Here is a 25,219-nt window from a genome sequence, read left to right on the forward strand (position 1 = left end):
ACACAGACATCATTGAGAGAAAGCAGATCCGATCTCTTGTACAACAGTAGGTGTTTGCTTCATATTAACACTCCAGCAAGTGTCAATATTAAAGATGGACCATATGGAAGCTGGAGGAAAATGCCATTATACAAGTACCAAAAGTTCAATATACTTCCTAAAGTGAATGGCAAATTTCACTGAACAGATATGTCACCCATCTAGTTGTATGTATCGGACTTAGTTAGTTTCACTTGCAATTGTGTGTGAATTGATAATGCCCCCTGCCCTTCATATCTCAACACCGTATCCCCACTGTAGGAAGCTGGCTCTTTATGCGATACATCAATAAGTTTATATACCGGATAAACTGTCCAGGGGTTCCCTTATGAGTGGACAGGGGCTTGCTTGCTTGGCATTCTTAAAGTGCTCCATTGGGTGTAGCGTGGCAGAGCAGCCTTAGGTTTAACACAGAAGAGTGCAAGACATTTGCAAACACACACATTAATTAATACATGACAACCAGACTGAAGGAAATCCACACCAATTTATAAAAATAGCAAGTATATTTATATAGGTTTAGGCATTAGAGAAAAATCGTTCAGGTAAGTCCGTTTTTAAAGATACATTATTTTCACTTTAAAAAGTGGACACAGAGCAATTTCTGAGTTCTGCATTGTAATCTTATGGAAGGGAAAGCAAGTTTTGCAAACCACTACCGTACATCGACTCCCAGGCCCAATCTCCAGGAGTTAAGGTGGATGGTGGGCAAGGTCCAAGGCAGCACCAACAGTACACCACCAGCAGTACGAGGGTGGCCGGATGCAGGTGAAAATCAGATTTGGGAGCCCAATGCGTTTCTTCGGGGATCGATTTCGGTATAAAGAGGCTGCATGCTCTGGCTAGGAAGCCAGTCAGGCTAAACCAGCAAGTGGGCTCAGGACTTGCGATGCTAGGGGACAGGGGGCACCTTTGGTCCTCTTCTCCAAGGCCTAGGGGCGACGGGTGCAGGGGTCAGGTTCTTCCTTACTGGGGCAGTTGCAGTTGAAGGGGCCTGCGTGCACAGTTCCTGCAGACAACGTTGGGGAGTCCAAGAGGGGTGAAAGCACAATGCACTCAAGCTCTGATGGGCTAGGGAACCTTGTTTATTTATTTATTTTTGAAATTTGTAAAGCGCTCAAATACCCATAGGTATCTTGTTGGCACTTCAGAGTTTAGATGAACACTTGATAATGGCCTAATGTCATCTCAGTGATGTTGATTAACAACAGAAATTACCATTTTGCAAGTGCATCAGTCGCAATTAGTAGTCCTAATTGGAGTACACCTGTGGTAACTAGAAACAAAAGGTATTTCCATACTCTTGCCAATCCATGCCTGTCCCTCCCCCCTCAAAAAGAGAGGATTGTTTAGGCTACCAATATCAATATTTCACAAGGTTCTCTAGCTGCTACCAGGAGGGTAAAGCACAAAGGTGATGGATCACTTATTAGTCTTTATCAGGCTCTACAACCAATGCTAAGCAATTATTTGAGTCACAAGGAGAATGAGAATGTGATTAAGGGTTGAGGTTTGCTTTTAAATGGTTGTTGCACCGATTCTTTAAAGCCTATACTGTCTTACCGACCACAGGTTTGAGGTAATATGAATTTTTATGGTCAATTATGTCCCCTATCGTAGACCCCAACGGCTCCATGTATGTGCTTCAAGTACATGTATGTTCCCTCCACTTCCAGCTATGAAGACGCAAATACATTTGCGTCCAACGTTAACATGTGCTCTTTCAGATCCACCATGAATGGGTCGAATATTCCGTTCCTAAGTATGCCTTGCCACCGTCTTTATATGGTGCACCTTTCACGTTTTTCAGCTCTGGCGAGTTAGGCCCTGATTTCTGCCATCGAGCCTTTTCCTGCCTTCTGCCTCTGGATGCTACAGCCTGGACCGGCATCCGTATCCCTGACCTTTGTCTTACTCCTTGCGCGGCTAACGGTGCCTGGCTCGGCCTGCTTGCCTGCCAAGACTGTATTCAGCCTTCAAGTTATCTGCTCCGCTCCTCGAAAATCCATTCCTGTCTAGTAGTTTAGGTAAACATCCTTCCAGCTGCAGAGCAAAGGGCCCGGCCTTTCTGTCTCCATGCAAGTAATTCATTGCTCCCGTTACCATGGTAGGCCCATGCCCCTCTTGCTTCACACGTAGACACGTAGTCACATATACACGCACTAGCAGTCAGTATAGAATAGCCTCTGCCCGAGAGACCTTTCTTCTAGATAATACAGTTCCTCAAACACCAGATATTAGATATGATTTGGGATTAGGTTGTTCTGACACTCCAGACTTCTGTCTCCTCATGTAAGGCTAAATGTCAAGTCCCCTTCACCCTCCAGTTACACGTCAATCGCACGTCATGCTGCTGCGCACGCATCTCTGCCATGTATTTCTGCTGACACTGAAAGATTTCATTATGTATCCACCCACCTGTGACACCTCTATGTGACGTTTCTAGCGCACGCCTCTGTGTACGCCCTTGTGCACGCCTCCTGATTACGTATTGTTACGCACATATGTCCTTATCTCTTTTCTCTCAGCTGTTACGCCTTCTGTATCCATCACCACTGTAATGCATTCACTATATATATGATGTTCTGTCAATAAAGTATTGTGATTCCCTTCCTGAACCCTTGTGGTGACGGAATTTAATCCCTGGTTCGAACCAATTCCTTTTTAAGGAATAAAACCCCTTTTAAAACCTCAGATACCACGGACTCTGTCTCTTATTTTTTCTGAGTTATTCTTATTGAACTTTACCGCATAAATTAAGCATAGGTAATTAAAATTTACCACATAATTGGCGCCCGAACAGGGACCCCTCCCCCACCTTACGCGCCGGCGGTGCGTTGCAGGCCCGGTCCCCTGCCACAGCCGTGACGGACAACAACGCGTACCCGCAGGATTTCCTGTACCTCCCTCAGGCCAACGGAGGTGACTGAGGCTGCGATCGACACCCAGACGAGGCGGTGAGGAGTGCGGAGGATCCCGACCAGAGCCTAGCTGAGAGAGCAAGGTCCGAGGTATTCAGAGGCCCACCAGGTTCCGAAGTTCCGAAGTATCTACGTCACGAGTCGAGTCCCGTCCGGTCCAGTCCAGTGTCGAGTTTCAGAGGCCTTCCGTTCCGTGCTTCCCGGTGAGTACCGTTGCTGGGGACGCATCTAGACGAGCGCATTAATTTGTGCCGGTCAAGACGGGTTTGGGTACACAGACCCGGTCTGCACTGTTTTAGCGGTGTATCTGTACTGTTTAGCAGTATATCCAGTATGCAGTTAGCTAGTTTTATCCTAGTTATTGTGGTTCGTTTCCAAAATGTTTAGGGATGTTTTAAATGTCGTGGTATGAGTGATTGTTCGATCTTCATTATTGTGTTGATTGTATATACTGTGTTCAAGTTCGAGTAAGTATCAAGTAGCAAGGTTCAAGATGCCTTTATTCAGCAAACTAAGACAGATAAAAACTAGAAAAGGGATACTCGAGGAAGCTGTTCCCATCCCACCCAGGGACACTCCTGGATATTTTATGTACCATAAGCACGGCCTAGATGCCGTATTATTACTTGATTTATGGGTGGACTACACCAAAGATTTAGCAGAGAATCTGAGATGGCCCGTTACGGGGACATGGGATGCCGACTGCATTATGAGAGTAGAAGAAGCATTATGGAAAAAGAAAGCCAGACAGTCACAGAAAGATGCCATTGAATTATGGCGTAAAGAATCACATAGACGCACAGAGAAAGCACTCAGAAAAGCATAGAAAAATAGAGAGGATTCAGACAAAGCCCGGGAAAATGTATTAGTTGAGGAAGGTATACGAGTAAAAGCAGAACAAGTAGACCGACAGCGAAATACTCTTGCGAATGGTATGTATCCTCTTCTGGCCGAGGGTTTACCTAAGGCCACCCCGGAAGTACCAAAAGATCTGCCACCTCCATTGCTCCCGACTAAATTACGTCACAAGACCGCAGAAGACATATTCCTTTCCTCCTATTTAGATGATGTAGCTCCCGAATATACCAATATTCCGCCGGCACACATGCCACCCGCTGACGGCACCCCACCCCGAGATAATGTACACCCACTTCCGCAGCAACAGACTCCTCCTCCCGTTCCACATCCTGCACCTATTCCCCCAGCCTTTCCTGCACCTATTATTCCTGGCTTTCACCCACTTAACCCTTTTGGACCTGGCACCTCAGGAGGTGCGACAGGAGGTTTTCAAACGCCGCCACAAACACATCGATTGACTTATAGGGATCTAGCACAACAACGTACACCTCAAACGGCGAGTTATGACATACTTAAAGAGCCTCTTACAGACTGTAGATATGATCCAGTACCCGGTAAAGACGACAGAATGATGCTATCATCAGTACGTTTACGACGAGTTGCAAATCATTTAATGTTACTGCCAGGAATGGTAGAACATCTAGACAGAATATATAATTTTGTCCAAACGGGGGAAGGTCCTGAAAGTATTGGCGAAGCCATGGCACACCAGAAAGTTGACACTCAAAGGATGATATTACGTTTCTTCATAAACTGCTTGATAAGAGACCAAGATAGGCCTGGTGTAGACCAGGACGAAATGAAAGCACTTAACAAATGGGGTCAGAATATAGCAGACGGAAAACATGATAAACAGAATAGTATAGACAACATGTACCGAAGGATCCGAAAAGCAGTAGAACAAATACATGAAAGAAGACAGCCTGAAAGAGAAGTAGATTCAGACAAGATTGAAGCCTCAGAGGAGGAGGAACAACCAGAAACGACAACAGGTGCATTGCAGTTGCCAGTTAGAGAAACAATAGCATATGTAGGTAAGGGAAGACGTTTTAATAATTCGATACGTCCGGTACGTCCAGAAAGTAAGAGACTTTTTCAAGCAGCCATGTCAAATCCAAAGACTCCTTAACATCTATTTCAGGCTACTGATAAAATACTTCTAGAACGAATGGGGTACCATGTACTCGATTCCATGGATGAACAAGAATTAGCCAGGTCAGCAGTACAATGGGCTGACAGTTCTGATAAATATAATGATGACGCGTTAGCGCAAACGTTTTTAAATCTTTCCCCAGACGAACAGCGTCTAGCTGGTATGTACATGATACAACACCTCCTTATATTGTATAAAGGCCAACACTCTGATCCTGGCCCCCTACCTGATATATTAATAGAACTACTCATGAATAAATGGAGAGGCCTAGGTACCGATTTAATTAAAGTAATTCTAGAACATCGGCACAGATATAGTGCCTTCCTGTGTCCACAGTCTGATCCAGCTCCATCCATAGAAAGAAAAATGTATTACATGGACAGACAGAATCCCTTACGAGAAGTGCACCCAGTCAGGAATGATGATAATACTTTTAGACGTGTGTTCGTGTACACGCCCATAACTAAAATAGAATTATTGGAAATGAAGAAATTAGTGTCAAGCCATGACAAAGATCCAGCAGGTTTTCACCGTGAAATAAAAGACATGTTACTCATGGGTGATTATACCTATCCCGACATCATGAAAATATTGAAAGTACTACTGCCTGCCGGTATTTACGAGAAACTCAAAGAAAAAGAATAGGAGGTGGGAGAGCAAAAGATTGATTGGGCTGCATTAGAAAACGAAGAAAACACTCGAACTCCAGGCCTAGGGCTTGGGGACAAAACTAAAGCGTTACCAGGATTGTTAGTACAAGTATTGCCACGTTTGTTATCAACGAAAAAGGAAGACTGGGGTGCAATCTCAGCCTGCAAACAGAAACCTGATGAAGACACTAGTGATTTTTATTCCCGATTTGAGAAATGTTTTGGTATTAATAGTGGCCTGAAAGCAAGTAGCGAGTCATATCCACATCTTTTTGTAACAAAGTTAGTCGAGAATTCCCTGCCCCAGGTTAAGAACAGAGTACTGAAAGTCGAGAGTACATGGCAAGCAAACACGCCTTCACAAATGTTACAAATGTTACAGTACCACCAGAATAGAATTAGAGAAGAACATGAACACGAACAAAGACGTATGAAAGACACGAAAATGAAAATGCTAGTTGCTCAGTCAGTTCCAGCAGACAGTCAGAAGAAGGGTATGACACAGTCTAGTAATTCGGCAGCTCCTGTTAAAGGGACATGCAACTATTGTAAACAGCCAGGTCATTATATAAACGATTGTGCAGTCTTGAAACACAATATCGCTACAGGTAAAACTAAAGAGAGACCCCGTCCACCTAGACAGGATCAGGTCCAACAACAAGTACCACAGAATATACAGCCTATGCAGGCTTCACAACAGACAGTACAGACCGTAGCAGTACCACAGTCACAGCCCATTGCCGCAACACAACATACGTCACAGCAGATGTACCATTATGCACAAAATGATTACCCCGATTATCAACGATACACATGAAACAGCCTAGAGAGGGAGGTTGGCTTGCCTCTTATTGAGGTTCCTGTAGATCAAGAGGGTCCTTATGTACATAGTCAAGTATTAGGGAAAGACAGAAAGTTTTTAATTGATACAGGGGCAAGCAGGACAACTATAAGTCACGACGAGGTTCCAGGGGCACCCCTCTCAGACTCACAGAATGTTTCCCTTGGATTTTCAGGAAAGCCTATTGTTAATGAAGTATCGCAACCACTTCCTCTTGCAGTTGGTCCATTGACACGTACTACAGATTTGTTATTAACAAAATCATGTCCAGAAAACTTGTTAGGTATAAAGACACTGAAAGCTCTAGGAGCTGTTATCTGCTGTTCTCCGGAAGGAGTAAGACTGTTCCTACGTGACTTTAAGGGTCACTATGTTTTGAGAGATATTGATCCCAGGTTACAGAATGTCCCTGCACATTTATGGGCACAAGGCCCCACTGATGTAGGTTGTATGCACATTACACCATATCGAGTTACACTCAGACCAGGAGTAGTATTACCACGAATTCGACAATACAAGTTACCTCCAGATGCTGTAGTGGCTTTACTGAAAATCATTGACGAGCTCATTGCACAAGGAGTGGTTGTTGAAACCGACTCCAATCTATGTAATTCTCCTATCATTCCGATTCTTAAACGTACTGATCCAAATGCGCCCCCAGTTTATCGATTAGTTATCGATTTACGAGAATTGAATAAATGCATTGTACCACAGTATCCTGTGGTCCCAGATATTTCATCTCTATTGACAGCCATTGATTCCGAAGCGACGTTCTTTACTGTAATTGACCTCAAGAACGCCTTCTTTAGTGTCCCAATAGATCCGGAAAGCCAATACCTTTTCGGATTCGGTTTAAATGGACGAAGCTTCAAATTTGCACGCGCACCTCAAGGATTCACAGAAAGCCCCAGCATCTATAGCCAAGCACTGAAAAGACAACTTGACAGTATACACATGCCTGAAAACACCGCCCTGCTTCAGTATGTCGATGATCTACTGATCACCGCCCGAAGCGAACCTGAATGTGAACAAGCATCACTGACGGTTTTGCATTTTCTGGCCGACAAGGGGCACAAGGTGTCCCCTTCGAAGCTGCAATTCTGTGTTCAGCAAGTTGTGTACCTTGGGCACTTGCTGTCCAAAGGGGGGAGACAGCTCACACCTGACCGCATTCAGTTAATTGTAAACATGACACCACCCAAGACACAAAAGGAGGTGCGGGCCTTTCTAGGCCTCACTTCTTACTGCAGACAATGGATCCCTCAGTACGCATTTCTAGCAAAGCCACTCATACAGTTGACAACCCAGGAGGCAGCGACATCGACTGTCCTCCCTTGGACTCAGGAACATACACAGGCTTTTGAAGACTTAAAGAGAGCCTTATGTCAAGCACCTGTTTTAGCGACACCATGTTACAGCAAGCCTTTTACACTTTTTGTCACAGAACGCGAAGGTACTGCATTGTCAGTACTGACCCAAGAACAAGCGGGTTCACACAAACCGTGTGCTTACTTTTCTAGTACATTAGATCCAGTAGCCCAGGCTCTGCCTGCGTGCTTAAAATCAGTAGCAGCAACAACTCTAGCAATCAGACAAAGTGATTCCATAGTGTTAGGACACCCCCTGACAGTACAAGTTCCACACTCTGTGGAAGTTCTTTTAAACCGAACACAGACCCAGCACTTGACTATAGCACGACTGACAGGTTATGAATTGACATTGTTCCAGCCACACATAGAAATCAGGCGCTGTAATACATTGAATCCTGCTACACTTTTGCCATTAAGTGAAACAGACCCATTGGCACATGATTGTATTGAAATCATTACTATTACGACGAAACCCAGACAAGACTTAACAGACACTCCATTACCAGACCCAGACCTGACACTTTATGTGGATGGTTCATGCATGAGAACAAGTACAGGAGAGTTAGTGGCCGCCTACGCAGTCACGACAGACACTGAAGTTATAGAAACAAATTGTATGGACACCCTGTCAGCTCAAGCAGCAGAGCTCATCGCTCTGACACAAGCCTGTATTCAAGCCAGAAACAAGAGAGTTAACATATACACAGATTCACGTTATGCATTCGGAGTCGTACACGACTTCGGTGTTCTCTGGCGAGAGAGAGGTTATCTGACCTCTCACTGAGCCAAAATTCAGCACGGTCCCCTCATTCAAGCTCTATTAGACGCCATACATCTGCCTACAGCCATATCCATCATGAAGTGCAAGGCACATACGAAAGTCACAGATACCATTTCACAGGGTAACGACCTGGCAGATTGCACAGCCAAGCATACAGCTCAGACTCGTACTCACACAACTGACTTGACAAATACAATAGCCCCGACACCGATACATAGCATGACAGTTAAGGATCCCGCCCTAGATGTAATTGACATACAGACACATGCTACACCAGATGAAATCAAGAAATGGACTGAACTAGGAGGGATCCAAACAGATCAAGGATGGATGACGAAGGGAAAATCCACATGGTTTCTCCCTGACTCTATGGTTCAAGTCATCATTAATACAGTACACAGTCCTGCACATTTAGGAGAAAAAGCCATGTTAGACAGCATTCAAAACATCTGGTTCAATAAACATTTACGAGCAGCAGCCAAACAGAAAGTGCGTACTTGCATGATTTGTTGTCAGTTTAACCCAGGTAAAGGCATTCCCGTAGAGCAAGGTGGATTTCATCCTCCCGATCACCCTTTTGAAGTCCTCCAGATGGATTATATCCAGATGGAACGTTGTCGAGGATTCAAGTATGTCCTCGTAGTTGTATGTGCACTTTCCCGATGGACAGAAGCATATCCAGTCCCAGATTACACTGCTCCGACCACTGCCAAGCAGTTGGTACGTGAATTCTTCCCCAGATATGGTTTGCCCCGTGTCGTATACTCAGATAACGGTCAGCCATTCTCGTCCGAGCTTATGAAACAGGTTACACTCCTGCTAGGTTACCAATGGAAGTTCCATTGTGTCCGACATCCCGAGGCAGCAGGTCTCGTGGAACGCCATAATCAGACTCTGAAAATTCGTCTTGCCAAAATCTGTAGAGAGAAAGGTGTCGACTGGATAGTAGCTTTGCCAGTTGCGCTCTTTTACATGAGAATTATCGCGCATTCTAGAACAGGGCTATCCCCGTATGAGGTGGTCTTTGGTAGGCCACCAAATATGTGGGGGACGCCTCTGCCTCGCAAAATTACCGATGTTGACTGTAATATGCTGACAGATTACCTTGCTTCCTTGATGTCTGCACTACAATCATGTCGTTCACAGGTTGCTGCAGCCTTTCCCGACAACACCGAGGTGAAGCCCCATGAAGTTGTTCCAGGAGATTTTGTCTACATAAGAAATTTCGACAGGAGAAGTCCGCTGGAGCCCCGTTGGCAAACGCCGAAGCTTGTACTTTTGACCACCAGGACAGCGATTAAAGTCGAGGGCCGCAAGGGCTGGCTTCACTCGAGTCATATCAAGAAGTTTCATGGACTGCCTCCAGAATTGAACTCTCAGCCCTGCCCTCCTCCACAGACTGACTCAAAACTCCCCCTGGTCGAGAAAACTTCTTCTCAAGAATACAAATTGAAATTGAGGTCTAGCAAGTCAGACAGTTTAATTGTTTAAGTCCTCCCCTAGGTGAATCGGTTAGACGAGTCTCTGACATGTATCCCCTAGACCCCAACAGAGAGAGAGATAGACAGAAACAGCTCAAGAAACGTGAATATTGTAAATCACTTCGTAGTCACTGTGTTGTGATGTTCTTTCTAAGTCTTTTGATTATTGCTGCAAGTATACTGTTACATATATACTACCCTATTTTCAACCGTGCACATTCTCTTTTCAATGTTACTGCAGAGCACTCCTTCAGTGAACTGCCCCCGCACGAGTTATCTTACCGACTTGCGCTGCGCAACAACACATTCATTAGTATGTTACATCATTCTCATCAGACCAGCAACGCTACGAATTGTTGGATATGTGGCCGACTCGCTCCCTATCAGAAGTACAAGGGAGTTCTGCCCCTCTTTCCGTACCCGTTCACACACAATGGTTCCTGTGGTGCATGGTTTAGTTTGATTAATTCCTTAGATTCTGAGTCCGTAGTTTACCAGGGCAACTGGGTATGGGGAAACCTGAACACAGTTCTGCATAAAGTATGTTTCCCTGACAAGGAGGGTCTTCCAAAAAGGACAGGGACTGATCTAGAAAATGAAGTATATGGATTAGGTAACTTTACACTTAACCTTATGATTCTGAATGTTGAATCTGAAACCGTACCAGTCCTGCCTGCTATGTCAGTATTACCAGTCAAAGGTGAATTATGTGTCAGAAAGAATGGTTCAGTACACCTGGGTCATAGTAAATGTACTACTGTGATCGAATTCAGTGATAAAGGCAAGTCTACATTTAGAGCTTCCCGTCATTCCTATTTCATTTGTGGTCATACCGCATATATACGCCTACCTCTAGATTGGGATGGCACCTGTTACATTGCATTCCTTCTGCCACCTGTTTTCCTAGCCCCTCCTGATTATCATAGGGACTCCCATCTAGTACACGTCAGACCCCAGAGAGATCTCCCGATTGTAGATTACACTGAAACGGCATGGGAGCAATACACAGACTTCAATAAAGGTTTCTTTCCCTACTTAGGTGCTGTCTTTAATAGCAAATTGATACGTAAATTAACCAGAACCCTCGAAGCAGTAGTGAATGAAACTACTTCCGCCCTAGGCAACTTAACAGAGGAGCAGTCTGCTATGCGGATTGTTGTTCTTCAAAATCGTCTTGTCCTTGACGTCATCCTGGCCGATAGGGGCGGAGCCTGTAGAGTCATCGGATCAAGTTGCTGTGTTTTCATTCCAGAAAACGCGCCATCAGTGTATAGAGCTATTACACGTCTCCATAAGATTGCAAGTCAGATACACCAGAATCCAGGCACCTGGACTTGGTCCGGTTGGTTCCGGAGCGTGTTGTCAGCCTGGGGATGGAGGGTCCTATCCTTCCTAGGTATTGCCCTGCTCATAGTATTCAGTTGTTGCCTATGTCTACAATGTGGGCCAGCGATTTGCGGCCTGTGCGCCACATCATGTATTCCTCATTCAAGTCCACGTTCAAAACACCGTAAGAAGAAAGAAGAGCAAATGATGTTACATGAACAGATTGATAGATTAATGAGGATTGATATATTTTATTTTATTTTTATTTTATTTATTAATCTTATAGAGCGCGACAGCTACCCATAAGGGTTTCCCGGCGCTGATTGACAGTAAACACATGATTGATCCTGAAAAAGAAGAATTATTGGGCAAACAGCCAGGTCTTTAAGGCTTTTCGAAAACGGAGATGGCACTGCTCCATTCGTAAGTCCATGGGAAGAGAGTTCCACAGTTTGGGTCCCAGTACAGCAAAAGAATGGCCTCCCATTCTGGAAAGTCTGAATCTAGGTACGCAGAACAAATGTTGGGAAGAAGAACGGAGTGAGCGTGTGGGTAAATAAGGCTTGACGAGTGCTCGAAGGTAGATGGGAGCAACATCAATCAAATATATCATGAAGGGTCCGTAGGGGACAAGGAGGGAATGAGGTAATATGAATTTTTATGGTCAATTATGTCCCCTATCGTAGACCCCAACGGCTCCATGTATGTGCTTCAAGTACATGTATGTTTCCTCCACTTCCAGCTATGAAGACGCAAATACATTTGCGTCCAACGTTAACATGTCCTCTTTCAGATCCACCATGAATGGGTCGAATATTCCGTTCCTAAGTATGCCTTGCCACCGTCTTTATATGGTGCACCTTTCACGTTTTTCAGCTCTGGCGAGTTAGGCCCTGATTTCTGCCATCGAGCCTTTTCCTGCCTTCTGCCTCTGGAGGCTACAGCCTGGACCAGCATCCGTATCCCTGACCTTTGTCTTACTCCTTGCGCGGCTAACGGTGCCTGGCTCGGCCTGCTTGCCTGCCAAGACTGTATTCAGCCTTCAAGTTATCTGCTCCGCTCCTCGAAAATACATTCCTGTCTAGTAGTTTAGGTAAACATCCTTCCAGCTGCAGAGCAAAGGGCCCGGCCTTTCTGTCTCCATGCAAGTAATTCATTGCTCCCGTTACCATGGTAGGCCCATGCCCCTCTTGCTTCACACGTAGACACATATACACGCACTAGCAGTCAGTATAGAATAGCCTCTGCCCGAGAGACCTTTCTTCTAGATAATACAGTTCCTCAAACACCAGATATTAGATATGATTTGGGATTAGGTTGTTCTGACACTCCAGACTTCTGTCTCCTCATGTAAGGCTAAATGTCAAGTCCCCTTCACCCTCCAGTTACACGCCAATCGCACGTCATGCTGCTGCGCACGCATCTCTGCCATGTATTTCTGCTGACACTGCAAGATTTCATTATGTATCCACCCACCTGTGACACCTCTATGTGACGTTTATAGCGCACGCCTCTGTGTACGCCCTTGTGCACGCCTCCTGATTACGTATTGTTACGCACATATGTCCTTATCTCTTTTCTCTCAGCTGTTACGCCTTCTGTATCCATCACCACTGTAATGCATTCACTATATATATATGATGTTCTGTCAATAAAGTATTGTGATTCCCTTCCTGAACCCTTGTGGTGACGGAATTTAATCCCTGGTTCGAACCAATTCCTTTTTAAGGAATAAAACCCCTTTTAAAACCTCAGATACCACGGACTCTGTCTCTTATTTTTTCTGAGTTATTCTTATTGAACTTTACCGCATAAATTAAGCATAGGTAATTAAAATTTACCACAGGTTCACAATGATCAATATCAGGAGCCTTGGGGAATTATAGGAATGGGACAACTTTAGTTGGGCAGCGTTAGGCAGATCCATGGTGGAGTTTGGGGACATGAAGAATCTTGATTTGTGATATCTACTGGAGTGGAATACTTAAAGATACTTTAGCCTACAGGAGAGTCAAGCAAATGTTTTTGGACATTTCAATTTTATACAAATCTTTTATAATTGGGCAACTCTAAAGACTTTGAGACAACACTACTGATAGATCAAATGAATAAACAAATATTTTCATCAAAACATTTCAATAATCAAAAGCAACGGAAACTAACTGTTTACCTCTCTGTCCTGTCTGGATGACTCCGCATTGCCTGTTGTCTTTCTCGGTCCTGCGATAAGGGTAGTGTTTCGGGCCTTCGTAATTCTTCTGTATCTCTGTATATATTTAGTACAAAAACAGTAATGCGTTTCTTAACTTGTAAAACTAACTTACTCACAACAAGATGCTGTTTTCTGAGGCTTTAGCAGAGCAACAATGTCCACTTCACACAAGGTAAAGAAGAGTTACCAGAAGATCATGACCATCCCCTAGCATGTTTTTATTAGTAGATCTAATTTCTGCTAATGGGGACAAGCAGCTTTATTTAGATACCCACACTCTATGTCCCTCAGGTGTCAAAGGGATCGAGCTTCAAATAAAATTCAGGAAAGATATGCAGAATATATCCTCAGTGTCATAAACTAACCCCCGTCTTCTTTCTGTTACATCCACTAAACCAATCACCCCTTTCATGGTTCTCCATTAGCACTGCCACCCCTCATAGCAGCAGATCCTGCCTGTGGCTTATTTGCCCATGAACTTAACCTCGTGGTATTATTCATCTTTGAAATCCAATAATGTACTTTTCAGTTGTTCAAATATTTGTACCTTCCTTGGTTCTGCATATCGTGCCTCCTACTCAAGGAATGACTTCAGCTCAGGTGAGATGGCCTCTTAATAGGCTTGAGAATCTCTTAAAGTTTAGCCATGCAAACTCCTATAATGAGTGCTTTGAAGGCGTCCCACTCAATGCCTACTTATTCTGATATGGCCTGTTTTACTCATCCACAACACCCAGCATTGCTTCAGAGGGAAATTACAGAGTATGACCCCCATAGAAAGATCTAGGGGCCATTATTGCCAGTAGTAACGAGAAATGATTTTATAAAGACCCTGATCAGTTCCCTTTACTGATCCCTGTACTGGATTATGTACATACGTCTAAAATCAATCAGAAGTCTATCTTCAATACAGAATTGTGTTTCCTAGAATAGAATGTGACGCTCTTGGTGTCTCAGAGCTATTATGCATTACGTAAAAAAGATCATGCTGCCTCACAATTTGCCTTATCCTTTTAGGTGCAATTGTTAGTGGTCTAGGAGAGGGGTCTGACCTATACACTGTGAGAGTTAGGAAAGTGTTGAAATCATTTCCCCCAATAATCGTATGGTGGGTGATGCAGGTGCACTTTGCCGCCACTCATGAAAGAAGTGGGGGCCATCTGTATTTGGGCAGTAGCTATAGATCAATGTGACCAGTGTTTCTCCCTGTATTCCTTATACTAAAAGATATTGATCATCCGCTGAGGCAACAGTTTTTATGCAGGAAAAATTCAGGTCACTTCTAATGAGAAATGCCAGACCCCTGGAAAACGTGAAAAAAAGAAGCACTGGAGCAGTGTGTGCTTTTACATGCAGGTTTGTAGTCAATGGATTTGAATCAGTGCGTATCCAAAAGTAATGCATTATTTTATACATCTATTTCGAAATGCCAGCAGTGTTCTATGGGCAGCAATCGGTCCCTCTACTTTGGAAACACATTCAAGGGACTCTGCAGTCCACAATGACACTGGTACATCTTCCAAACGGCCCCTAACCTTCACTGGAACCACATTCCAACTAGATACCGGTTAAATGTCCTGATAGATCTGCTGAACTGAGCACAAGGCTCCTGGCACCTTAAATTAACTGTATCTTTTTCTATTGGGGCTTTAATTGTTTAGGTACTATGTTAGTGGGTTCATTTTTTTTTTTTTTACAATGTTGTTATAAAGTCAGCCAAAAGGGGCAACATTAGTCCACTGGTGAATGGCCCTTTTTGCACCGGTATACACTGTCACTGTACTCAATCAAGTTAATGACATGCACTGGCAATGCTAATTCGACTCGCTTAGCATTATCAATTCGATAAAACAGTTCCCTACTTTCCATTTAATAAACAACTGTTCCCGAGGCTTGTGCTGCCGAAGTTGAAAGGGGAGAAAGGTCTTCTTTCCAGTGAAGTGAAATTAGGTAGAGGCAACTGGAGAAGAAACAAGCCGCTTCACCAGGTACCCACTACCTAGAAGAAATTTTAATGTGTGCAACTGGTTAATCAGAAAATCTAAAGGCCGCGTGGGAGCTTACATAAGCTTTAATTGATAGAATCTGGAATTTGACCTTTTAATGGAAATGTATAAAAAGGATTTGCAGTGGGTGCAATCAGCAATGTGTGCAATGTATCTCATACAGTGTGCATTACATGTTTTAAAGGAATGACTTACTTATTCAGAGTGCTTTCTGTCACAGGCTTGGACGTCTTAGTATTGTAAATGCCGCCACTATTTCCCCAGTGCACTGGCCGAAGGAGTGACCGCCCGATTACACCCACAGATATCTGAAGTGATCGCATTAACCGTGCGAGTTGTCCTGCTAGGACCTCTGACCCCAACCCTACACTTACTGACCCCGCCCCTACACTTGCTGACCCCGCCCCCACACTTGCTGACCCCGCCCCCATTGTACCCAGGATCTGTTCCCATACTTTTCCTAATGCACTTTGACAGCTACATACAATATAGCATTGTCAAGGCTATGTTTGTAGAAGTCTTCAATGTCTGTCAAGGGTGATGTTATATCTTCCTCATTAGTATTACAGTTGTTCTAGTGATCACTAGGTGACACTGAAAGACAGCACACTGGTGTTTCTTTAAACTTAGAGGTAATGAATGCTGCATTCGCAGGACAAAGATGAATCTTCTAGCAGCAATACCAATAGGCCTGGCTTTACACGAATGTTATATGGTAATGTGAAGCATTACAAGTAGATAGCATGGCAATGGATATTCATGTGTGTAGAATCAAAGAACAGTAGAATATTAGTGTAGGTTAAGAGGTCAGGCGACAACTGTACTATCAAGCAAACCCTAAAAATCCATTTAGGTTAATGACTGCCCTCCTTACATCTGTGCTGCTGCTGCTAGAGAAAAACAATGTAAATTATCTAGTTATCTAATACACTTTAATGGCATTACAATGTCATGTGTGTATGCCCTGAATAATTCAACCGGAGGCAGCTGGATAAATAAACAAAAGAATCACAGCTTCGAGGAGGACAAGCACTTTTTTGTGCAAGCACATATCTTCTGCCCAAGCAAAACATGAAATCCTGACTCCCAACATGTGGGCGGAGCCAAAGGCCTGCTAGGGTGATGCTCACATAACTGCCTGGCAACAGCTGTGCTGTTAAGCCAGACAATAAAAAGCTCCTCCTCCTCTGAAATACATGGTAACAATTAGAAGCAAGGCTAGTGAGGTGGACACAAAAGCCATCCAATCCGGAGTAAGGATTGGCTGTGCGTAGTATTGTATACAATACCGTCTCCCGACAGGCAACCAAAACCATCTGCAGCAAGAACACACTAACCGGTTCTCTTCAAGGCATGCTCTAACTGTTGAAGTTAGGACTTGTGCTGCGGAGAGCACAACAGTGAAAGACGGAGTATGGTCAGTCTCTGAGGGAGAGATGGGGCAAGAGGTAGCACCCCTTTCTCCTATTCTAGATAGCGAAGCGCCTACATGGCATCACTATCTATTGGAAGAGAACTGCTTTATTAACCAACTTGTAACTCAACAGCTTATTATTCTTAGAAAGTGTAGAACAGAACTATCATTGCATTGACTCACTGTTAATTACTTTGTCATGCTATGCTTCAGTTTACGACCCCTACTACACCTTCTTGACTGCAAGTTCTTGTTACCACTGTAGCGGAAAATATCCATAACATGCACATTCAGTTCACGTGTGATAATACTAGAGGCCTTGGAAAGCAGTGGTAAACAGGACCTTCACAAACACCTATGACACCACCACTGGATGCTCCAGGTCTCTAAGTGAAAGCCTCAGTCTACTATAATATGTGGGGCTGCTCAAGGGCCCAAAATACATACATTCAAATAGGTCTATGCACAGGGAGGTTTGAGAACCTAAATTGTGACAGGTTGGATGACTTCTAGATATCAACATGGCGTGAGCTGCCTTGTCTTGGGAAAAAGTGATCATCCCGTTAGTAACCAACCTGCTTTGATGTAAGTATTTCCTCGTCTCGTCTGTTCTTTGGAGCTCTCTGATGGGTGTCGGCTTCACAGGTGATCCCTGCAACAAAGGAATACATTCTTCATTTCTACAGAAAGTATATATACAGTGCTGTGAAGAGACGACCCATGTCTCAGCACACTAAATGCATACAAGTAGACTTGGTACACAGAACGCAACCAAGGAGACTCAGTGCACTGAACGCAACCAAGGAGACTCTGTGCACTGAACGCAACCAAGGAGACTCAGTGCACTGAACGCAACCAAAGAGACTCAGTGCACTGAACGCAACCATGGAGACTCAGTGCACTGAACGCAACCAAGGAGACTCCGTGCATTGAACGCAACCAAAAAGACTCAGTGCACAGAACGCAACCAAAGAGACTCCGTGCACTGAACGCAACCAAGGAGACTCAGTGCACAGAACGCAACCAAGGAGACTCAGTGCACAGAACGCAACCAAGGAGACTCAGTGCACTGAACGCAACCAAAGAGACTCAGTGCACTGAACGCAACCATGGAGACTCAGTGCACTGAACGCAACCATGGAGACTCAGTGCACAGAACGCAACCAAGGAGACTCAGTGCACAGAACACAACCAAGGAGACTCAGTGCACAGAACGCAACCAAGGAGACTCAGTGCACAGAACGCAACCAAGGAGACTCAGTGCACAGAACGCAACCAAGGAGACTCAGTGCACAGAACGCAACCAAGGAGACTCAGTGCACAGAACGCAACCAAGGAGACTCAGGGCACTGAACGCAACCAAGGAGACTCCGTGCACTGAACGCAACCAAGGAGACTCCGTGCACTGAACGCAACCAAGGAGACTCCGTGCACTGAACGCAACCAAGGAGACTCAGTGCACTGCACGCAACCAAGGAGACTCCGTGCACTCAACGCAACCAAGGAAACTCCTCATTTCACTGCTACGATCATATGTGATGATCTGTGCATGCTTGTGGAATAACACGGGCACCATTTCCTTTACATTTGTATTTACCAATCCAAGATGAGTATGCCACTTATCAGTAAATTAAATAAAATTTTTAGTGCAATTTTGTTTCATTTTTTTTTTAAGATGGGGTTTATTGCAGGGTGGGTAGAGTTAATTAACAAAGAGTTAATGGGGAGGCTAGAGGAGAAAAACATGGTATGAGGGAGAGCAAAACGAGGGGAGAACACAGTGCAGGGGAGAAGAGAGCATGAAGCACGTTAAAGTGTCAGCAATACAAGGAGCGGCATATGAGGGCAAGAAAAAAAACAGAGCACGTGGTTGAGAAGTACACAAGAGAAACAGAGCGCAGGCATGCACATTTGGGAGGAGCTTGTGGGGGAGAAGAGAGCTGGAAAACACATCCACTCTCTTGGAGTGCTAAACCAAAAAGTTCCCAAAAGAGGGCAATATAAGGATAAAAGTCAATCAATCAGAGAGATGTTATCCCCCAGTGAAGGGACAAAGACAAGAAGGTTGCAAGGAAAGCGACTGATAAGAAGCACACAAATGAGTGACTATAAAACCAAACAATTATAAGCAATGGGCGGGCTGTAGCCCCTGTAAGCTCTTAGTAAGCCCAAAATAGGTATTTTGCAAACAGACAGCTTGCACGGTTTGATAGGCTGCACCTACTATTACTACCTGTTCAGAGAATTTTCTTTTCTTAATTTACATTTTTATTGCAAGTATAGGACTACCACGGTTAGGCATCTGGTTAGGCAGAGATCATTTTAAATAATTTGTTGCACCAGCTAACCAACCAGAAGTATTGACTGTCATTATCTATTATTTGCAACCTTTATTTCCATTTAAAAGAAGAAAACATTACATAGGAACATCACAATCAGGCTGGCAAATAAACCGATATACAAAATCCCCACAGTCCGAGCCGGTAAAACAAGAAATCAAGTCTGTGGAGATAAATGGCAGAGCCTGGGACCACAGAGCAAAAGAGGGCCCTATAGTCAAGCCTATGCCCTGAAGGCAGTGAGTCGGGATGAAACAGACCCTGAAGTTCTAGACCTGGCCACACCATAGGGAAAAGGCCCCAACAGGGTATGAGGAACTGGTTAACCATGCAAAAATAGCATAACTCACAATAATGGGAATGAACGGGAAGGAGAGAGGAAAGTATACCTGGGGAAGCTGAGTGAGGGGAGAGGGAGGGAAACTGCTTCTTTTCAGGCTGTTGCGGGATATTCATAGGCATGAGGCAACTGCTACTCAACTGAGACGAAATAATAATATGTAATATCAATGGTGGCAACATTTTCAGAAATTATGGTGTGCTGTCCCCTGCGGGTGTAACTGTTTTATAATGCTAAACAGGTTTCTTCTGCAATCCTTTTACTTGCAGACTGGATTCCCTTGCCGTCTCCTTTAGTGGGTTTATACAAAGTGCCATAACGTACCATACATAGAATATGTTATTTAAATATGTTTTTTGGGAGAGAATGTATACACACCACTTTTAAAATAAAAAAAAACAGTGAGGATTGAGGTCGTACCTCGTGGGATACCTGTCGCCGCTCAATGTATGCCATGAACTTTGAGCTCAGGCTGTCCCCTTTGGATTGCCTGGAGTCGTCATCGTCATCCTCTTCCGTGGCACAGCTATCGATGTAGTCGATCTGTTCAAGATCATGCTCCACTGAAGTAAAGATTGAAGACAGCATAAGACAGGTCATGGAGAAACACAAAACTCTCTTGGACTCAAAAAATCCCAAAACACACAAGCAATTACAATTTGTGATTCATTAAGATCCTGGTGAAGAGCACCTCGGCTGGAAGATTATTTGTAGAAAATAGTGAGAAGTTGTATCACAAACAAAACTGTGAGAAGACTGGAACAGTGTGCGAAAACCCATAGATACAGAAGGGAAAGAACCAAATGGTGAAGAATAGCATCATCCAGAATAGAGCCAGGTACTGAGGCACCAAAATCTGGAAGGAATGAACAGGGCACCACTACTGGAAAACAACCCTGCAAACAAAGACAACAGCCTCCCCGGGGCAGAAGCATGTGAAAATACAAAGCAGACCAAGAAGGCTGCAGCCACCGCCCGGGACATAAAGGGACACTAAGGTCAGAACACAGAGCAATGACCAGTCAACCTCAGACAATACCAGCAGGGAGAAAATCTCCCGAAAGTCACGGTTGAGACCAGCCAAGGCACCGCAACCCCAAGGGTCGTCAAAGACAGAAATGCAATTAACAAAGGGAAGAAGAAGAAGAAGCACTAGCGAACCCCATACTGGACACCGGGGTGCAGGGACGCAGAAGTGCCTATAAAAGTCAAGAATGGAACAACAACAAAGCGAGCATCCACCAAAGGAGGAAGTGCAAAAAGGCACTTGTAGAAGAAAACCACCCGAAGGCAGATGAGTGCAGAAGACCAAGAGGACCTTCACAGATCGGGGAGGAAGGGCGGGCCGCGAAGGAATCTAAATCTAGAATCGTCTCTACCAGATACACCGTTACCGAAGGTTAGTAACTCGTACATCTGATAGAGACTACTAGCTGCAGATTCCTTCACGTATATTAGATACTCTAGCAATACCCAAGGGGAGGAGGGTCTGCGAGAGGGCCTCCCCATTCCAGGCGAATCCTACCCTGACAGGGGAAGGAACATCACCCGGACAGGGAAATAATCGTGTCCTCACAAGAAGGGGATGAGCCACAGGGACAGGGAAAAAAAACAGCCTCCCCACTCCCCCTTCCAAGCAGACCAGAACCGCAGTACTGCAGTGCCGCAGATAACACCACTCCCCAGAGAGTTTGTCCCCATGACAAGCGGCAGCCCAGCCGTCACCAAACAGGAGAAGGAAGGCCATACGAAAAGAGACCATCCGCCAATGTACCATGGGCCTCTGCCGGAAACCCCAGGTACAGGCAAGACGAAAAGAAACTAGTAGCTATTGTACCAGGGACCTCCATCGGAAGCCCATGTATAGACAGTACAAAAAGAGGCCAACAGCCGATGTACCAGGGACCTCCATCGGAAGTCCCAGGTACAGGCCTGGCAAAAAGAGGCCAACTGCCGATGAACCCGCGACCTCCAGCGGAGGCCCCCGGTACAGGCAAAACGAAGGGAGAGGAGGTCAGCAGCCCATGCACCAGGGACCTCCACCGGAACCCCCAGGTACAGTCATCACAAAACGAGACCATTAGCCAATGTACCAGGGACCTCCAAAGGAAGCCCCTCCCCCCCCCGCACGCCCAGGGACAGGCAATAGGAAAAGAGAACAGCAGTCAATGTACCAGGGACCCCCACCGGAAGCCACAGGTACAGATAACGCAAAAAGGAGACCAAGGGAGAAGAGCAACCCAGAGACCCAAAGGAGAAGAGCCAGACGTAGGCCGGACTCATTCAACTGGATGTCAACCGCCACACCGAACAGCGCCTCAGTAATCAGGCGGGTGAAAAGAGGAAACAGTCTCATAAGCTCCTGAAAGTCAGAAGCAGGGGCACCAGGCCCCACTCCAAGGCCCCTGGCCGGACCAGAAGAATCGGCGGAAGCCGCCAGGTGCTTAACCAGGCACTGTTAGAATTGGGGATCTCTGGTTGGCACAGGTGAGTACTTGTGACAAGCAGGGACCCTCTCTTCTAGTCAGGGCAAGGGACTTACTCCTGAAAATAACCCCTGCTCACCCTCTAGGCGGCGTGGCGCAAGCAGACAAGGCTAATCCCCAGAGCGTTAGGAGTTAAGCCTTTGTGACAATATACAGTAACCAGTTGACACTATAAATGGACACCAGGCTAGCTTTATGTAAAAATATAGTATGCTTTATTTAAGATTCATTACAAGTCTCAATAACATTTAAAAAGGTTCCATAATACTATTCAGCAGTAATCAGTCTTCAAAATACTTGTTTCTAAAAGGTTGTGCGAGTCGTAGTACTTCTGTGCGACTCGTGCGCTATCAAAGGAAATGCCTTACAGAATCTCACGCGCCCCGCGGACACTTTAGTCCAAGGCGCTGCACACGCGGTGCGAAGCGAACACAGTACCTTTGTTTGTAAGAGTTCGAGGCGTACGATGCGATGTCGATCCAGACGTCCCACGTAGCGGTGCTCTCCCGGATGGTGCGAGCTACGGTTCGAGGCTCAGTAGTCCCGTACATGGAGGGGGGGATGCGTTGTGCGGACAGGCTCTTCTTTACAGCGTACACGTCGACCCTGGAGAGGGGAAGTGCTTGAGTGCGATGCGAGACGAGACGTACCCAGCCGCAGTACGCGCTGCAGCTGTTCACTCATAGCAGCGGTGCGCTTTCAGTAGGACGTGGCACAGGGGAAAGCGAACACAAGGCTTAGTACCTCTTTGCAGTGCAGGCTATAGCTCGGGGCCAGATAGCCGCGGGGCTTGGACCGGACGGTTCCCTTCTTGCGTAGCGAGCTACGGCTCGGGTCGACAGCAGTCACGGTGCTCGGGCCAGCAGGGCTGGTCCTTACTTTGCGAGCTGCAGCTCAGCGGGCAAAAGTCGCGTTGCTCGGCGGGACGAGGGTGCACGGGCTCTTAAGAGTGCATGATGAATTTTCACGGCACACTCAGTTTTCCTGTCAGTGCTGCGGGGAAAGCCAGCACACTCAGCAGCTTTTTCTTCAGGGGGTTTAGAGCCCAATGGTCCTTGGGCTCACTTCAGGGGGCAGGCTCATACGAAAGCCCTTGGATATTGTTTAACAGAATGCACAAGTTGAATCAAAAGTCACGTCAGTCTTTCTCCTTTCCTTCTTGCAGCAAGGCACCCACCACAGGCCAGTCTCCCAGGTCAGAGACAGTAGTCCTCCATGCAGCTTTTCCAGGTCCTTCTCTTCGGGCAGAGGTTCTTCTTGGCGTCAACAGGATCTGATTTCTTAGGAGCAGGGCTCCCATCTTTATACCCAAAATCCTTTGTTCTTTCAGGCCAGGGGGGTCTTTGTCTAATCCAGTCCAGTTCCTGAGCACTTTCTTTTGGAGACTCTGGCTTCTCTTTCAGTGTGCAGGGCAGAGACATCAGACGCTCCCCAGGGGGTGGAGCGAGCATTGAGGTGTCAGAGCACAGCCCTATTCAGAGTCTAGGGGCACTCCTCCCACCCATTCTGGTGTAATCTCTCTATTCACCACCTGGCAGCCCAGACTGTCTCCTGGAATTCCGCAGCCCTGTCACTCACAAAAACCAGTCAGCAGATACACATAAGAGCAGAGGCGGGCTGAAATGGTTAGGCAAGCAAATACCAGCATTCTAAAAGTGGTGTTTGCAAACACAGGATGTTAAAATAAACTTTACTAAAATATGCATTTTATTATGCTGAGTTCAGGCATACCAAACTTGACTTTCTACCGTGTTCCCTGAGCCTGCTGGGATTATAGAGTAACAATTCCAGCAGCCCATTCTGGCCTATGAGAACATGTAGCTTTCCAATAGTGAAAAAAGAAAATGGCTGTAATTTACTATTAAGACATGCCACACACATCAGGGTGTGTCCTACCTTATGCTTACAATGCACCCTGCCCTTGGGCCTACCATAGGGGTAACTCACATGAAGTAAAGGGGAGTTTTAGGGGCTGGCAAGTGTGTGCACTTGCCCAGCCAGCATGACAGTACCAGACTGCACGCAGGTTCTGCAATGGCAGACCCTAGGCACATTTTACAAAGCTGCTTCTGTGGGTGGCACAACCAGTGCTGCAGGCCCACTAGCAGCTTTTGGAGTTACAAGCCCTGGCACTCCAGGCGCACTTTACTGGGGTCTGACAGTAAACCAAATAAGCCAATCATGGAAACCAATCACATCTACACTTTTCTTCGGGAGCACTTGCACTGTGGCACTGATTGGCAGTGGCACAGTGCCCTGAGCAGTTAAAACACATGAGACACATCAGCAAAAAGTGGAAGGGAGACTCACGCCAAGGTGCCAGGTCTAACAGGCAGCGCTCAGGAAACAATAAGAGAACAAGTAGGACGAACGATGTCGCCAACACAGTAAATAACCCTGCTGGATACCAGACAGGGGACCAGGCGAAGAGCAGACCAGACAGAGAACGCCGCCAGACAGAGGGCCAGGCCAAGAGCAAACCAGAGGCAGAACACCGACCCACGCCGTAGCCCCCAAGAAACGCACCGGCGGCATACAGCAACCCAAGAATGGAAATGAACCCACAAGGGGAAGGCCACCCTTCCCAGCAGAAGACAGGCTATCCAATAGCTATGAATACTCTACGTAGGGTAGGACACGGCGCAAGAACTATTGGAACCACTCTTAGGGAAAAAATCCAGCATCCGCAGCAAAAACCACAGAAGGTTTGGTAAGCAGCCAAAAAGAACACTCTTGCCAACGGGGGCTGAAGCCCAATTAACGAGGTAGGCCAACTTGGGGCCAGGAGTGCACAGTATCTCTCACAGAATGTGTAAAAGCACCCCACCCCAGATCCCAGGAGAAGTGGGATAACACCTTCCATGAAGACTGGAAGGATCAACAAATGACCCACTGAGGAGGAGGAGGAGAACGACAAAGCCCCACCAGAAGACGCTGGATGGTTGAGTCCACCAGAGTATTAAAACAGCAGGGGAGGTCGATCAGACGCTCCCTAAGAGTTT

At 45.7% G+C, this 25,219-nt stretch overlaps 1 protein-coding gene across 24 annotated transcripts in view; it reads right to left on the minus strand.

Moving 5' to 3' along the window:
• LRCH3 (leucine rich repeats and calponin homology domain containing 3) overlaps positions 1-25,219 on the minus strand; it is a 345,591-nt gene that overhangs the window by 108,859 nt on the left and 211,513 nt on the right. For all 24 annotated transcript variants that reach the window (XM_086944592.1, XM_086944588.1, XM_086944587.1 and 21 more), the window contains exons 9-11: positions 20,152-20,294; positions 17,628-17,704; positions 13,591-13,686 (exon numbers count right to left, since the gene is read on the minus strand). In XM_086944592.1, coding sequence (XP_086800718.1) covers positions 13,591-13,686; positions 17,628-17,704; positions 20,152-20,294 — 316 coding nt within the window. The remainder of the gene's footprint in view (positions 1-13,590; positions 13,687-17,627; positions 17,705-20,151; positions 20,295-25,219) is intronic.

The sequence above is a fragment of the Lissotriton vulgaris genome, chromosome 11 (assembly GCF_964263255.1).
Source record: "Lissotriton vulgaris chromosome 11, aLisVul1.2, whole genome shotgun sequence".
NCBI classification, from domain to species: domain Eukaryota; kingdom Metazoa; phylum Chordata; class Amphibia; order Caudata; family Salamandridae; genus Lissotriton; species Lissotriton vulgaris.